Source organism: Oncorhynchus mykiss, chromosome 12, assembly GCF_057628025.1.
Source record: "Oncorhynchus mykiss isolate SJ-2025 chromosome 12, ASM5762802v1, whole genome shotgun sequence".
NCBI lineage: Eukaryota > Metazoa > Chordata > Actinopteri > Salmoniformes > Salmonidae > Oncorhynchus > Oncorhynchus mykiss.
The window spans coordinates 64,184,251-64,200,860 of record NC_143033.1 but is presented as its reverse complement, the minus strand read 5'-3'; the positions used below and the strand labels follow the sequence as shown (position 1 = coordinate 64,200,860).

The window sequence follows — 16,610 nt, the reverse complement described above, 5'->3', positions numbered from 1 at the left end:
CATTAGTAGTAGCCTAATATCGCAAAGACTAGTTGATAAAATGTTAATAAGAAGAAGTGAAATGCTAATGGAATGTTGCATAATGATGTCATTTGGCAGATCAGACAACAGATGGCACACAGACAGCAGAGCTGGGGACAGATAGGCAGGGACAGACTGGCAGAGACAGGGAGTCTCAGGTAAGTTTGTTGAGTCTTTGTTTGGCAACATTATGTAAGGTTCTCTTTTTTTGGACTTGTAAAATAGGGACATAATTGGAAAATACCATGGATACCCCTACTCTCAACTTAAACTGGTGACTGAACCAATATTTGTTTAGGGTAATGGTATTGCTGTTGTGATTACCCTTGTAATCACAATACCCTTGTGATAGTTTTGGGTACCGGTAGTTAGGAGTATGGCAAACACCTTATTTATTTTCTAGGACACCTGGTGTTGTTGGTGTCCAGGAGGACAGGCAGTGTGCACCTAATGATGCATTTGGTTGAGCATACTGCCCTCTGTAAAACCTTGCGGTCAGTGGTGGTGGAGTTGCCGTACCAGGCTGTGATGCAGCCCAACAGTATGCTTTCGATGGTGCTCCTGTAGAACACCAAGGTCCCTCGGGGACAGACCAAATTTCTTCAGCCTCCTGAGGTTGTGTCACTGTCATGCCGCCTTCACCTCGGATCTGTGTGACTTGACCATTTCAGCTCTTCGGAGATGTGTATGCTGAGAAACTTGACGTTTTTGACCGTCTCCACGGCGGTTCTGTTGATGAAGATGGGGGCGTGCCCAGCTTGGTTCCTCCTGGAGTCCACAATTTATCTCCTTTATTTTGCGGATGTTGAGAGTGAGGCTGTTTACCTGGCACCACGCCGTCAGAGTGCCTTCCTCCTCTCTGTAGACCCTCTCATCGTTGTTGGTAATTAGGCCTACTGCTGTCATGACTATAGCGAACTTGGCCACGCAGTTGTGGATATACAGTAATTACAGAAGGGGACTGAGGATGCACCCTTGTGAGGCCGCTGTGTTGAGGAGGTAATATTGCCTACCTTCACCAACTGGGGACCACACACCAGAAAGTCCAGGACCCAGTTGCATAGGGAGCTGGTGATACTCAGACTGCAGTGTAGGCCTATGGGTTTTCACTACCACCGGACCTTCAGAGATACTTGATCTTTCTACCCTTTTGACAGCCTCCACATAGGAGAGAATCTCCTGCCTTGATTTTGGCAACCTCTCACCCTTATAGGGCTCTCCAAGGATTGCACTTCGTGCTCTTCACCACAGTTACAATATTTTGCTCCATGGCTATTCTCTTCTACTAAAAATGCAAAATCTCCTTCATTGTGATTTTTTCCACATTTCAGCTTCTCTCGTCTGCAGATACTTCTTACATGTCCAAATATTTTACAGCAATAACATTGTAAAGTCGGTTTACAAAAGCTCTGACAGAATAGTACACATATCGTAGCTGCACTAGAGTAGGGCAAGACTCAAAAAAACACTAGAACAGACAACACTTCTCCTTCCTGCTATTAACCATACGATTCATCCTACGCGCATCAACCACTCCTGGAATGTTCATTAATAGAGTAATGTCAGCATTATCCGAGACTCCAGACATTTCTCAATTGAGAGGTGCCCTGCGCCATAGCGCAAATCATGATACATAATATCCATCAGCTCAATTGATATCCAACATATATTTTTTCTGATCCGCAGAAACCAGAACAAGCCTACTTCTTGTGATCTTCACTGATTCTACTTTACCCAATGCTTTCTCCATAATTTTGGATGTTTTGAACGGGTTCCACAAGTCGGCATGTCACAGTTTAGTGTGAACCCCTTATAACTCCATCCAACACAGGATTTAATGTTCTCAGGCACACAACCCCAAAACAGAAGACCAGGACAGGAAAGTTTTATTTTCAATTCATAGGTTAATATGGATTGTACCCCACCTCCCACAGCAGATTGTACGATTTCCAGGACTGTGTCGACACAATAGACCCTCCCCTTTACCTCCTCAGGTAAATATCGGGCATGTAAAAGTGATACACTGCATTATTCTGATATGGCACTGCAACAATATGGTGAAAGGCACTACAAATCTCACTCCACTGCACACGGAATTATTCTGATGTGGCACCGCAACAAGATAGTTATTCTAAGGGAAGACACTGAAAACAATATGGTGAAAGGCACTACAATCTTACTCTGGTGCTGCACACAATATGGAACCCTCCCCTGGCCCTGCTCTACTCTGCCAACCCCTCTAAAGGACAAAATATGGAGGGAGAAAGACAGACAAGAAAACATACAGGGTGGAGATAGGTTCTGGATTTCTCGGGCCCGATGAGAACCATATCCCCACAACAATAAAATAGTAAAGATCTCCATCTAGCGATGTCCTGGAATGCTCCCAGGCTGACACTGCTCGGCGACTTCTCCGATGGCCCCGCCTCCGGTGCTGAACGAGAGGGAGACAGACGGCAGAGAAACCTGCCAACGATAGTGGTTTTCAGTGGCGTGGCGAAACAGCCCAGAGAGAGAAAGTAGTGTAAGAGGATCGCAGGAAGAAACACGTCCCTTACTTAGCAGAGCTAAATCTCCTAGATTTGCGTTTTACCAATGCCTCTCTCGGTCCTCTGCTCTCGGATCACCAATCAGCTCCAGTCTCAGTTCGTGGTCAGCACAGCCTCCCACTTCCTCACTCGAATTAGCTGGTAAGACTTCTTGTCCCACAGACACTGGTCCAGTGCAAACACCCAATCTTTACCTCCTTTTTCTCCCCTATTTCATGATATCCAATTGGGATCCAAATATGATCTCATCTCATCGCTGCAACTCCCCAACGGGCTCGGGAGAGGCGAAGGTCGAGTCACAGCCTCTTAACACCCGCCTTCTTAACCCGGAAGCCAGCTACACAAATGTGCCGGAGAAAACACTGTTCAACTGACGACCAAATTCAGCCTGCAGGTGCCCGGCCCGCCACAAGGAGTCACTAGTAAGGAGGCAAGGAGTCACCACCCCAGCCAAACCCTCTCCTAACCTGGATGACGCTGGGCTAATTGTGTGCCGCCCTATGGGACTCCCGGTCACGGCCAGTTGTGACACAGCCTGAGATTGAACCCAAATCTGTAGCGATGTAGTGCCTTAGACCGCTGCGCCACTCGGGAGGCGCACGAAATGGACACTTGCATTGGGACTCGATTCCCATGGAGAGACATTCTCTGATCAACTCCCAGCACCGAACAACACAAAAGACAGCGCTTTTAAAGGAAATGATAGCCCATCCCCAGCTACCTGTCTGATTAGCTAACTCGCTGCAGGCGCATATGATCAATCAATCAATCAAATGTATTTATAAGCCCTTTTTACATCAGCCGATGTCACAAAGTGCTATACAGAAACGCAGCCTAAAACCCCAAACAGCAAGCAATGAAGCACGGTGGCTAGGATAAACTCCCTAGAAAGGCAGGAACCTAGGAAGAAACCTAGAGGAACCAGGCTCTGAGGGGTGGCCAGTCCTCTTCTGGCTGTTCCGGGGTTGAGATTATAGCAGTACGTGGCCAAGATGTTCAAACGCTCATAGATGACCAACAGGGTCAAATAATAATAAGTGGATGTAGAGGGTGCAACAGGTCAGCACCTCAGGAGTAAATGTCAGTTGGCTTTTCATAGCCGATCAATCAGAGTTAGAGACAGCAGGTGCGGGACATGGCAGCACGTCCGGTGAACAGGTCAGGGTTCCATAGACGCAGGCAGAACAGTTGAAACTGGAGCAGCAGCATGACCAAGTGGACTGGGGACAGCAAGTCATCAGGCCAGGTAGTCCTGAGGCATGGTCCCAGGGCTCAGGTCCTCCGGGAGGGGAGGGAGAGGGAGAGAGACAGAATTAGATGGAGCATACTTAAATTCCCACAGGACACCGGATAAGACAGGAGAAATACTCCAGACATAAGACTGACCCTAGCGCCCCGACACAAACTATTGCAGCATAAATACTGGCGGCTGAGACAGGAAGGGTCAGGAGACACTGTGGCCCCGTCTGACTACAGGGCCAACCAAGCAGGATATAACCCCACCCACTTTGCCAAAACACAACCCCCACACCACTAAAGGGATATCTACAAATCACCAACTTACTACCCTGAGACAAGGCTGAGTATAACCCACAAAGATCCCCCCCCACGGCACGAACCTGGACAGGAAGATCACGTCAGTGACTCAACCCACTCAAGTGACGCACCCCTCCTAGGGGCGGGATGGAAGAGCACCAGTAAGCCAGTGACTCAGAACCCGTAATAGGGTTAGAGGCAGAGAATCCCGGTGGAGAGAGGGGAACCGGCCAGGCAGAGACAGCAAGGGCGGTTCGTTGCTCCAGTGCCTTTCCGTTCACCTTCACACCCCTGGGCCAGACTACACTCAGTCATATGACCAACTGAAGAGATGACTCTACAATAAAGACTTAAAGGTCGAGACAGAGTTGGTGTCTCTCACATAGATAGGCAGACAGTATATGATGATGATAACATGATAACACCAGCCCCACCACCCACTTATCTACCAATCCATCTCGTGACGGGTATATCATTTTTTTTCCACAAAAAAATTGCTCCTACAAGATACAATGGTGTATTATCAGAACTACACATTATTTCCCAATTATTTCCCAATTTTGCTACTTTTCCATTCTTCTGGACCAACGTCCATTCATTCTTATTTCCACCGCCATGAGGTTCAAGCATCATTACCGCTTCTACCAAACGTAACATCTGCGCATGTCCGCTCTCTTCTTTTTCTTCTTCTTTAAAGTTTTATGGCAGACTACACCTATTGGTGTATTGCCACCACCTATTGTACGGGGTCTTCTTTGACATTACTGCGGTTCGCAAACAAAAGATATAAGTGCATTCCGCCACCTGCTGTTTTGGCTGTATATCAGCCCAAATAATGAACAAAATAAAACTAAACTAAATTAACTAAACAAAACTCAATGTACTCCTTTATTCAGATTCAACTGCCAACACCAATCACTACCTGCTCTGGGGCCTGAGAAGGAAGAGCATCTTCGGACAGTATTATTTGCAATGTTTCGGCAGATGCTATTATGTCCAGTTTCTTTGACTTTTTGTTAGTTTGTGCAGTATAATTAACCGCATGTGCAATAAACACCATAAAATCCACCTTCTTCACAATCAGCATATCAGCTGTTGAACAACATTCTGAATCTCCACAGTCTGCGGAGCATCCATCACCATCTCTTCAGCTCCCTTTGCTCAACAGCGGCTTGGACATAAAACAACGGCTTGGACATAAAAGATGTCTGCTCTCAGAAAAATAAAAAAAAAGAGTGGAAGCTCTTTTCATGTCACTTCGATACAGCTACACCAGCGGTTCCCAAACAAGGGGTCGCGACACTGCGTGGGGTCGCCTGATATAAAAATGGGGTTGCAGGAGAATTTCCAAAATCATTGTGATGTGTTTAAGCTTAAAAATCTAAATGATAATTATTCAAATCTAAAAGATACAATTCAACCAGAGAGAGCCCTTAGATCGTGGGAGAAGGCCGCATTTACCGTTGCACTTCAGTCATTCCCACGGTGAATGACTAGGCCCGCTACGCTATGAAACCACACACTATTGCAGAGACTCTGATATTACCGGCTGCAATTGATGTGGTGAAAACAATGTGTGGGGAGGCAGAGGCACAGAAACTCACATCAATACCTTTGTCAGAGAAAACTGTTGAACAAATCATTTATGCTATTACTAGCAATCAAGAGGAAACTCTGATGGAAGGACTCAAACTCCCCAGTTTATGCCCATGCATTGACTTTTGTTTACTGTACATGTCGGGGGATGTTATTCATGAGGACATATTGTTCTGTCTCACAATTCCCGAGTATGAAACGGCACAGTTGATGTGTGCTGCGTGGCTATATTGACGAAAACCATATTCCACGGGATGGAAATGTGGGCTTTGGCATAGATGGGGCTTCATCTATCAGGGAACAGGGGCAGGCCTCTCTGCGCTCTACTTATGAATGTGTCTCCTTCTGCCATATGGAGGCATTGTATAATACACAGCTGGTGGCAAAAGAGCTGCGCACAGAACTTCAGGGAGATATACTGCAGCAGGCAACTTCGATTGTTAGCTACATCAAACCACATCAACTGCACGCACGCCTGTTTGAAAAACAATTTCACAATGAGGCTTGGAGGTTATCGAGGGTGAGTGTTGGAAAGATTTTTCGCATTGAGAGAGGAACTGTTGCCTTTCACAATGGATGCAAAAAAAAACTGGTTGACTTTCTGGGTAATGAAAATAAAATCTTTCCTATGTAAATGACATACGGTACTTGCAAGCATGCAGCGGAAATACAAAAACCAAGCGACCGATTCAGAGGAAATAATTCTTATTGGAGTCTTTCAAAAGCTAACCATGCCCCTTTCCCTCGGCTGTGCATGTTTCTAACAGAAAACAGCATTATAAGTGTCCCACACGAGTGATCACTCACTGCTCACCTCCATTTGGCTCAGTTGACATGCGGGTAAGTGAAGTCATTCAACTGATTGAGCTGTCATGTGACCGAATGATTTCACGGGTCACTGTGGAGGAGTTTGTGTTCCTGTCTCAAAGGGAATACCCTGCCGTCTCCCTCTGAGCAATAATGCCGCATACAAAAGAACTGGGAACTCGGAAATCTCTGACTTCAGTGTGTTCAAGACAACTGGAATCTCGGGGAAAAAACAATCTCCGACTGGGAAAAATCATTTTGAACGGTCATTCCAACTCGGGAACTCTGGCCTCTTTCTAGAGCTCTGACTTTCTGACCTGATGTTCACTGGCGTCATGATTTGACCTCAAATTTTTCAGAGTTCCCAGTTGTCTTGATATCACCGTCAGTGCTCTGGGGCCCTAAGAATTTTTCTATATCAAAATGGGGTCATGGCCCATAAGAGTTTGGGAACCCCTAAGCTACACACTTTTTTCACAGCACTTCAATAGAGCTAAGGCCAAAAGTGATTTTCGCTAAACCTAACCCTACTCCTTTTCCTAACCTTAATCTAATTCTCCAAACCTGCTATGTTAATTATCCTAATATGATGCATAAATTCTCCTAATCTGCTAGGAAAAGGTCACTTCTAGTCATAGCTGTATCTAAGTGGCGTGAAAAGAGTGTTTCTCAGCTCTTTACATTGCATTCAAAGATCAATCCACATTTTAAAACTTTTTATTGGATTTAGTTCAATCTTAGGATATAAAGTATGAAAAAGTCATTAAAAAAACATCTACAAACTGCACAGATTTTCATTATGTATCATACTATTTATTAGTAACCTGTACAGGCTGTGTACTGCATCAATAAATACATGACTTGTATCTAACAACAATGGCATGGAATCATTGTGAGGTCAGATGAATATTTAACAAATTCTAAAGGTTACCACAAAAAGCAATTTATTGCGTCTCCCGAGTGGCACAGCGGTCTAATGCACAAAAAGACCCCTCAACACCCAAACACACACGCACAACTTGTTGCAGAATCCTCAGCACGGCCCCCCCCAAACCATGCCCAGCGTCAGCTTAAAATCAGACACTGGTACAAGGATTGGGAGAGACTGTACTGAGAGAGTGAGAGGGAGAGAGAAAGAAAAGCACGAAAAAGAGAGGAAAGGCGAGAGAATGGTTGAACACAGACAATGTACAGAGAGAGAGGAGGAAAGGAGAGAGGATAGTTGAAGGGACGAGAGAGAGAGAGAGAGAGAGAGAGAATAAAAAAAGTGTACTGCATGACAGACATGATTGAAGGAAGAGTGAAAACACTGCTGATAAGACCATGCTCCATCTGAAATTATAGAAACACATCTGACCACCTGCGGATTATATGAGTTACAAACAAAAGCACATAAACAAGGTACATTCAAAAGAATACTGAGCAGAACATAAAAATAAATGCCACAGCATTGATACATTAGAATTAACAAACACATTATGGAGGTCTCTCTCCTGCCAGCCCATCTCTTTTTCACTAACTCTCTCTCTCCCTCTCTTTCTGTTTTCTAAAGTCTCTGCATGGACAGTTTCCTGACTTGCTTCTTGTAGCGCTCTTCTTACCGCTTACGCCTTCAAAGCCATTTCCTTGCCGTCATGTTGAACACATTAAGTAGTCCTCTCTCTCTTTCGCTCCTTTAATTTATTCTGGTGCTCATCTTCCTGCCTGCCCAATGCCCTGTCTCGTACCCTTCTCCCTCTCTACGTCTCCCGCTCCCTCTATCTATCCCCCTGTCCTTCCCTCCCTATCTCCCCCCAAATCACTGTTCATCTGAGAACCAATGGGGAGCCAGCCAGCAGGGTGAGGCACTTCCTCTGTGACAGGAAGCTGGGGGGGATAATGAGAGAGTGAGAGCGAGAGAGATAATGAGTGAGAGGAGGAAGGAGGGGGTGAAAAGAGAGATAGATGTCAATGTTGAAAATTCACCCATGAAATACAACTCTTGGTGGATTGTGTTTGTTACCATCATACAGTAAAAGGGTAGATGATGTATGCTTCTTTGATTACTTTGACTGAACTCGCTCTAAAACCTGGTAAGCAGCAGTGCTCTTTTACACCAAGGAAACTCTTCCTGTCCACTGGAAATGTCACAAGAGAGTGAATACATACACATACTGTGACCCTTGTGAAGTCCAAGAGTGTATGTTCAAAGTTGAAAGTGGTTTGAAGTGAGGTCAAGTTTAGCTGGAGAGAGAGAGAGAGAGGTGTTGAGTGGGCAAGACCAAGAAGAAGGGAGTAGAAAGCGGGATGGGAAAGATGAAGTGATAGAGGGAGGGCCATGTTCAAAGACAGACAGTAGATAAGTGCTCTCTTATAGAAGTTGAGTTGATGGGTTGGGTGGGTTAGGAGGTAGAGTCAGTCCATAGGGGATAGTGGTGATGTGATTGTTTGAGCAGGGGTTAAGAGTGTCTTGCGTGCAACATCCTCTCGGAATCTCCACACCTCGTTAACTCTGCTCCTAATTACACTCATTTAAACATTGCCACGGAAACACATAAATAATTGTGTTAGCATATAGGACCTTATATGGGCAGGCTGTAACTGAGTGTTTGTGTTGATTGTGATTATCAAGATTACAAGAACTGTATACGGCATACGTGTGTGTGTGTGTGTGTGTGTGTGTGTGTGTGTGTGTGTGTGTGTGCGTGCGTGTGTGCGCATTTGCAAGTTTGTACGAGTGCGTTTCATGTCCCCGTGAGAATTGGTTTGTCAGTCAGTCAGGGCATTATTTACAGTGGGTGTGGTGATGTGAGTAACAAAAACAGGAAATCCACAGTCACATAGGCAGGAAATGCTCCTGCTCAGTGACAGAGTGAGAAATAAACAAAAGCTCTGAAGGCCATATAATAGACAAGCGCCACCAGACGATTCTGAGGGGTGGTTCACTTACATAGATCAATATGTTACTGACGATTTGGTAAATATTCTCACATTTAAATTAGCCAAAGTCTTTTTGTGTTCAGAAAGAAAGCCACCTCAGGATTCCCCCCTTTCCAGACATTATTTCCCTGTTTGTACAGTATATGTGGTGTAAATTCACTTATTTCAAAATATAAGCAATGCACATTCCAACTCTTACATGAATCAAGCTAGGCCTCTTATTAATGATAAATGACGGTTAAATAACAGGCATTGTTTAGTTTCACATTTAGAATTTTATTCTTAGTTCAAACAGTTTCACAAAAAGGGAGTACACTAAAATGATTAGCAGTTTAAAGACACACACATACACAAAATGCAGCTACACACATACAAACACTCACTCATGTCTGCACGTACACACACGCACGCACGCACGCACGCACACACACAGTGCTAAATGTACAGATGAGGGAAGGGATTTTAAAAGGGGTAAGATTGCAAAAGTCAGATTGACAGAAAGGAATGGAGAGAGGACAAAAATATGGCATCACAGTAACGTCCTTATTCACTAGTATTTGTTTTTGATTGTCTTATACTCTCCTAGGTCATTGGTTGCATTAATCCCTGCTCGACTGTCATTGGTTAAATGAAATCCATGCTTGACTATGATTGGTGATTTCATTTCAACGCTTGATTGTCTTGTTTGATCTGAACAAACATCAAAAGGAATGAGTGAGTGAGTGAAGGAGTGAGTGAATCTGCTGGGATCCAGTTTCAGTTCATCATTTGATTGCCTGGTGCGCTGAGATCAAGCTTAATTGTAATTAATAGTCCAGTAGCAATACTTGATTGTCAGTGGCTGCTTCAGGCCCATACTAGATTGTCATTGGTGGTTCCAAGGCCATCCATGATTGTTATTGGCTGTGGTAGGTCATTGATACTTTTTTTGGTCGTTTTGTCATTATTAGAACGACTGATTGTAATCGCTTTGGATTGTAACGGATTGGGTGTTTGGGTATCTTAGTCTGTCACAGAGAATAGGTGGATCTTCAGATACTGGCAGGTCTGGTGGTGGTCTAGTGTCATGCCGTAACTGTGTTATTCTCACTGGAGTCTGGTCCAGTACTGACCTAAGTCCTGCTCACTACCCGACACACCAGGAGAGAGATATCCTGGGAGAGAGACAAAGACAGACAGAGAGAGAGACAAAGAGAGAAAGACAAAGCGAAGAAGGATGAGTTAGCAAAGTGGTACCTAAACTAAATACTAGATCTTCACAGACACACATGCACACATGCTGCAGAGACTCACCTGTGTTGGAGCTGGCAGAGTGAGGGGGAGGTAGGTGAGGAGAGGGGTAAGAGAGGGAGTCAAACTTCCGGGGCAGGGGGGGAGGAGAGGGGGAGGGAGGGAGCATGCAGGGGTAAGAGGGAGTGGACTGGGGGGGCAACGACTGGAGAGAGAGAGAGAGAGAGAGAGCAAAGAGAAGAGGAGAGAGGGACAGTAACAGGACAGGCAGGAAGAGAAAAGAGAGAAGATTGTTAACCAGTGATAAGATTGATGAGACAGAACAAAGATTCAGTAAAAGTTTTGGTTCAAAATGAAGGACTAATAGTCAATGGACGCCACGGAGTTCATAGCACAATAAAAAATAAACATTTGTTGAATTTACCTGCATATTGGAGAAGACTGAGAGAGAGCCGTAGCTTGAGAGAGAGTTGTCACTGCGACTGTGCATCGAGGCTTCATCAAGAAACACAGAAATATGTTTTAAAATAATATTATATACAAAAATACACACACACACACTTGTACACCTACAAACATATTGGGAAAAAAATGGTTTCTTACCTGAGCTGTTACCATGGTGAGAGTGATAGACACCTGTGTTGAAGGAGGTGCTGAGGGGGGCATGTGCCTGAGAACAGGAAGTCCCGCCCCCTGACCGCTTCTGATTGCGTAACTTCTCCTCCCTCCTCCATTTAGCTCGCCGATTGGAAAACCACACCTGTCAATCAATCAACCAACCTGTAACCATTCAGGTGTGTTTGTGTTGGAATATAACAAATATGTGAAAACTGGTGGTCCCAGAGGACTGGTTTGAGAACAGCTCAGGTACTACTTTGGTAGCAGCCATACTCTAATCTGACCACTAAGGGGAGTAAAGGATAAGAATAAAGAGAAGAGGTTTAAACAGACAGACAGAGTGAACGGTTGGTTACCTGAATGCGAGCCTCTGGAAGGTCGATTTTAGCTGCCAATCTCTCTCTGGCAAAGACATCTGGGTAATGTGTCCGTTCAAACTCTGTGATGTGGAGAAAAATTTGTCAAGAAGCCCACAATGGTTCACATTAACACACACACACATGCCCATGGCATTAAACTAAGCTTTTCCTTAATGTTTATTACTGTAATTTAATTTAATCTCCACAGGCCTCAACTGAAGCCTGGGGCTGGGGTTAGACCTTTCTCCAGCGCATCAATTTGCTCCTGGGTGAAACTGGTGCGATTCCTCTGGAGCTTTCTCTTCAGCTGGAGGTGATGCTGGGCGTCCTCTACCTCATCCCTCTCTCTTTGCACTCCTTCTCCTCCTCCCACCATCCGCACGCTCACATCATCCACCACACAGCCATCTAATGGAAAGGGGGAGAGAGATTGTTCTAGAACAGAAGGATAATTGAAGCTCTTTTCTTGGTGAAATGTGTGTGTTTGTGTGTCCACCAGTTACTGTCTGCCTGAGTGTAACAAGCGTTTATGCATCCTCCATATCTCCACATGTACGTATGCATTTCACTGTTTTGTGTTTGTGCACTCTGTCACTGAGTGTGTGTGTGTGTGTGTGTGTGTGTGTGTGTGTGTGTGTGTGTGTGTGTGTGTGTGTGTGTGTGTGTGTGTGTGTGTGTGTGTGTGTTTTGTAGCTGTTGGCACACTGTTTCTGCTCAGTCATGTGGAAGATTCTCCAGCTCACCCTAAGCTGACTCCACGAGTCACACACACACACACACACACACACACACACACACACACACACACACACACACACACACCACCTCTGTTTCCTATCTGTACCGTGCTGTGTTGGTTGATGGTACCAGTTGTTTGGCCCAGTCCAGCTGGAGGTGTTCTGTAGATTCAGCATGCTGAGTTTCTCACACATAACACTTCCCCTTCACCTCTGACCTCTTACTTCTCTCCTCCAATAAGAACACAGATCAGAACTACTGGAAGACAGAGGGGGGAGGAAGAGGAGAGAAAGGTAAAGGAAATAAGTGATCGGGTTTGGAGAGACAGACAGACAGACAGACAGACAGACAGACAGACAGACAGACAGACAGACACAAGCTTGTGCATTAGCCTACCACGGCGACACACGGGAGTTCATTACAAACACACTCAGTAATTAGGAGCTACATCCCCTCCACTCTGACACTGACTATACACACACGCATGGGAGGAGAGAGTAACACTGTCAGCTACCATTAACCACACAGGCAGAACACAACCCCAGATACAAACTACACTAATGATACACAGTCACAATGTAGAAGTAACATTACACACATTATTATACACAAACAGACAGAAGGGGAGCGGAAATACGTATGCACAACACTAAAGCTGTACTAGTGATACAGGGGAGCAGAATTACACACAACACTAGCTACACCTGTAATACACGGAGAAGGGGGGAGCACACTCACAACACCACATTACTCTAACCTTAAAGCTAACTTCACATTAATATGGTGCACTGAAAGGGGGGGACAAAAGTACATACAAAAATACACACTGACTACGTATGACAGTGATACTGGCATACAGAGAAATGGGGCAGAAATACTCACAACACTGTAACTACACTCGAATGACACATGATGATAGAGAAATAGAGCAACTAAACAGTCAATGGACTTCGGAATAACACGCAACAATAGGCCCTAATACAGCAAGGATGGAAGAGACTAACAACTCACAACACTGGACACACATTATCTTGTTTGTGGGGCAAGATATGCTCTAACACTATACACCTCACTCCACAGTTTACAGTTGATTCATGGATCCGTTAATCAGTGATCATGATTGAGACTGGAATAGCATAAATAAATCCTGCCTTGTCCTTTTATTCAAAATCTGTGAGTATGCTGTGCACTGACTCCCAACTATGACTACAACCAGGTATCGTAACCAGCATAGAGTCATACCGGTTATAAGCATAAGACACCGGACAGGCAGATTTCATAAATCGTTATTAGCAGACCTTTAGCTGGAAAACATACCAAGTAAAAGTGGGGAAAGGTTATACATTACAGAAGAAGTGGAGAAACCCTGAGGCATCAGTGAGTGAGAGCTAGTTCTCTGGCCATATATTCATGGACCTTGCTAGCGGGGTGTATCTCTACCTGTTTGCCTCACAGTGCCTTTCTGTATCTCTACCTCGAGTCAAAGGTCAAGTTGTCTTGATTCTGTGCGGTTCCGTGTGGATCCACCCTCTCTTTAGTCCAGTTGGTACTTTTGCTATACCTCTCACTGTCTGCCATAAATAGTTCCTATTTGTTTCGTTCAAATTTGCCTTGTTCTCTTATTTGGTCTCTGTCTGTGTCTGTCTCTCTTTCCCCCAACATTGATGTTGGTTGACAAGTTTAGTGAAAGGACACTCACCTCCTCAAGAGAGAGGATGCCAATGGTTTTCCAAACTTGATGTTTCTCTAGTCTTTCCACTGCTTCCAAGGTTTCGCTCTTCCTCCTCTTCCTCTCTTTCGTTATACCCTCATCCCTCTCCTCTGACCTCGCTTTTGTTGACTGTGTGTGCAAAGAGAAAGAGAGAGCAGGGAGGCGAGCCAGAGTAGAGATGGAGAGAGTTAGACAGAGCGAAAGAGAGGAGGCGAGGGAGGGGGGAGTGGGCCAGGGAGAGAGAAACAAGTCTGCAGGCACTCTGGTCCTCGGAGCGATGGATAGAGAGGGAGAGAGAAGGAGGAGGGAGGGAGGAAGAGAAGGATGACACACAGACTCAGTGTCAGTGTCAGGTCTGGACTTAATGCCAGGAAAAGGGGTGATGGAGAGAGAGCGCGAGAGAGAGAGAGACGAGGGGAAGATGGAGGGAGGGCTGGTAAAGGTATGGAGAGAATGAAAGAAACGTGAAGGGAGGGTGAAGGATGAAGGGAGGATGACGATCACCTATATCAATTTCAAAACAAGGCCTATTGACACTTTATTTGAAGGGCGGCTTCCAAACATTAATCCATAGTGTACCCATTTTATGTAAAAGCCATATTACTCATGATCTATGAGGTTACATGTCCTTGTACTGAATGTTGTTAGACATGCACCGGTATGTACTTGTTAATAAATATATAACAAATGATATATAAACGGTCTATGAATAACAACCTATTTAATACAGGCGTATAAAGCCATTCATAAGAACACCGTAGGTAAAGCTTTAAAACTGAAATGTGTTTGGCCTTATAGTGTTCCAACGGGTTTGGACTGTAGAGAGAAACTCTGACCTTTCGGATACAGAGGACAGGGGGAGAGAGACCACTGGCCCAGTTCTGGCTGGAGAAACTGCATACATTTACATTTGCAAATATGAAACAAAGGGTTGCATTCTAGGAACACACAGTTATAGCCATAGTACAAACACTTTGAGGTATACACTTCCATACACAGTACTTGTTTTTTTACACACACACACACACACACACACACACACCAGTGACACCCTCACACACCAGTGACACCGTCACGCACCAACTTGGTCAGTCGCTATCCTTACAGACTACGACGTGAGGCCCCTCCCCACATACACACACTCTACACAGTACAAGCTGCCAAATACGCGTGCTACGGAATGTTTGGCTTGGTTTCTCTCTGACTGCACTTTGTCACTCGTGACACCACATTTGCATATTTCATTGGATTAGCCCAGAGAACTAGAGAGTCCTTGACACTACAAAAATGAGAAGAGAGAATGCATCTACAGTTTGAGCAAACTAATGTTGAGTCCTGTGGGGTAATATATCTGTAATATAATATAGTGGCAATTTATTGAGGAGAACTCTATTACTCAAATCCCAGTTATCTATCTTTAGTCTTATTTGGTGTCTGCTGATGTTTTGGGCTCCTGAGTGGCACAGCAGTCTAAGGCACTGCATCTCAGTGCTAGAGGCATCACTACAGACCCTGGTTCGATTCCAGGCTGTATCACAACCGTCCGTGATTGGGAGTCCCATAGGGCGGCATACAATTGGTCCAGCGTCGTCCGGGTTAGGTTTTGGCCGTCATTTGTAAATAAGAATTTGTTCTTAAGTTCTTAACTGACTTGCTTAGTTAAATAAAGGTTAATTGAATACAATTAGAGAGCTCACTATGTTTTACAGTCATAATACAACACCTTTGCCTGATATTCTAAAAACTACACTACAAACAGATACTTTTTGGGAGGTAGACTGGATTGGATGATTTTCGTAACACACAACGTTAATGTCAATTGCATTTTAATTCAGGAAGTGCCTAAATTTACTTTCAATGAGGATGAGTTTTCACGTCTTGAATTAAAATGTTCTAATCACCCGAATTGATTGAATTGAAATACAACTGACTCAAACCTTAACAGAAGTGCACCACTACTTCAAGAACACAGAGAGAGAATGGAACGAGGAAGCTCATGTTATTATTATAAAGACTAGAGAATAAACAAGAAGACTTAAGTATGACTATAAGATCAGAAGAAGAAGAAGAAAGGGGGACAGGGAGGGCATGAGGAAGAGAGAGCGAGAGACAGGGAGAGAGAGATGGGAGGAGGGGGGAGGTGGAGGAGAAGGAGGGTGCCAACATGTTTTATTTCCGGTTGACAAAACTCTGCGCTCTCTCTCTCTCTCGCTCCCTCCCTTCTTTCCTTCCCTCCCTCCCGTCTAAACTTCCTCTCTCTCTGTCATTCTCTCTCTGTCGCTGGCTACAGAGAATCATCTGAGGTAAGAGATAGATGACATAAAAAAGAAGGGATTTTTTTCCCCAGAAACAATGAAGCAAGAATATAAGATATCTCTATAAATGTGTTTTAGATGTTTCTATGCATCCTGTCTTTGTATGAGTGGGTTTATGGGCATACATGTACACTGTATCTTGTGTGTCTGCCTGTATGCACAAGTGTGTGCAGGGCAGGCTCCAGGCATAAACTGCATAAGCAATCACTTA

The 16,610-nt window shown here is 44.6% G+C and overlaps 1 protein-coding gene across 4 annotated transcripts; it reads right to left on the bottom strand.

Annotated features, from left to right (window-relative positions):
• Positions 1-9,683: 9,683 nt before the first annotated feature.
• Positions 9,684-14,441, bottom strand: LOC110538924 (paired box protein Pax-6). Of its 4 annotated transcripts, none has more exons than XM_036937967.2 (8): positions 14,073-14,441; positions 12,480-12,628; positions 11,876-12,043; positions 11,633-11,715; positions 11,262-11,418; positions 11,083-11,153; positions 10,722-10,863; positions 9,684-10,582 (listed from the first exon to the last, which is right to left on the bottom strand). In XM_036937967.2, the coding sequence occupies exons 2-8, from the start codon at positions 12,565-12,567 to the stop codon at positions 10,515-10,517; spliced, it is 777 nt and encodes a 258-aa protein (XP_036793862.1). In that variant the 5' UTR covers positions 12,568-12,628; positions 14,073-14,441; the 3' UTR covers positions 9,684-10,514. The 4 variants fall into 4 exon arrangements, with proteins under 4 accessions (XP_036793862.1, XP_036793861.1, XP_090049094.1 ...); XM_036937966.2 differs by having other exon boundaries at positions 12,480-12,631; positions 14,073-14,417; XM_090192968.1 differs by having other exon boundaries at positions 12,503-12,628; positions 14,073-14,214.
• Between the last annotated feature and the right edge of the window lie 2,169 nt (positions 14,442-16,610).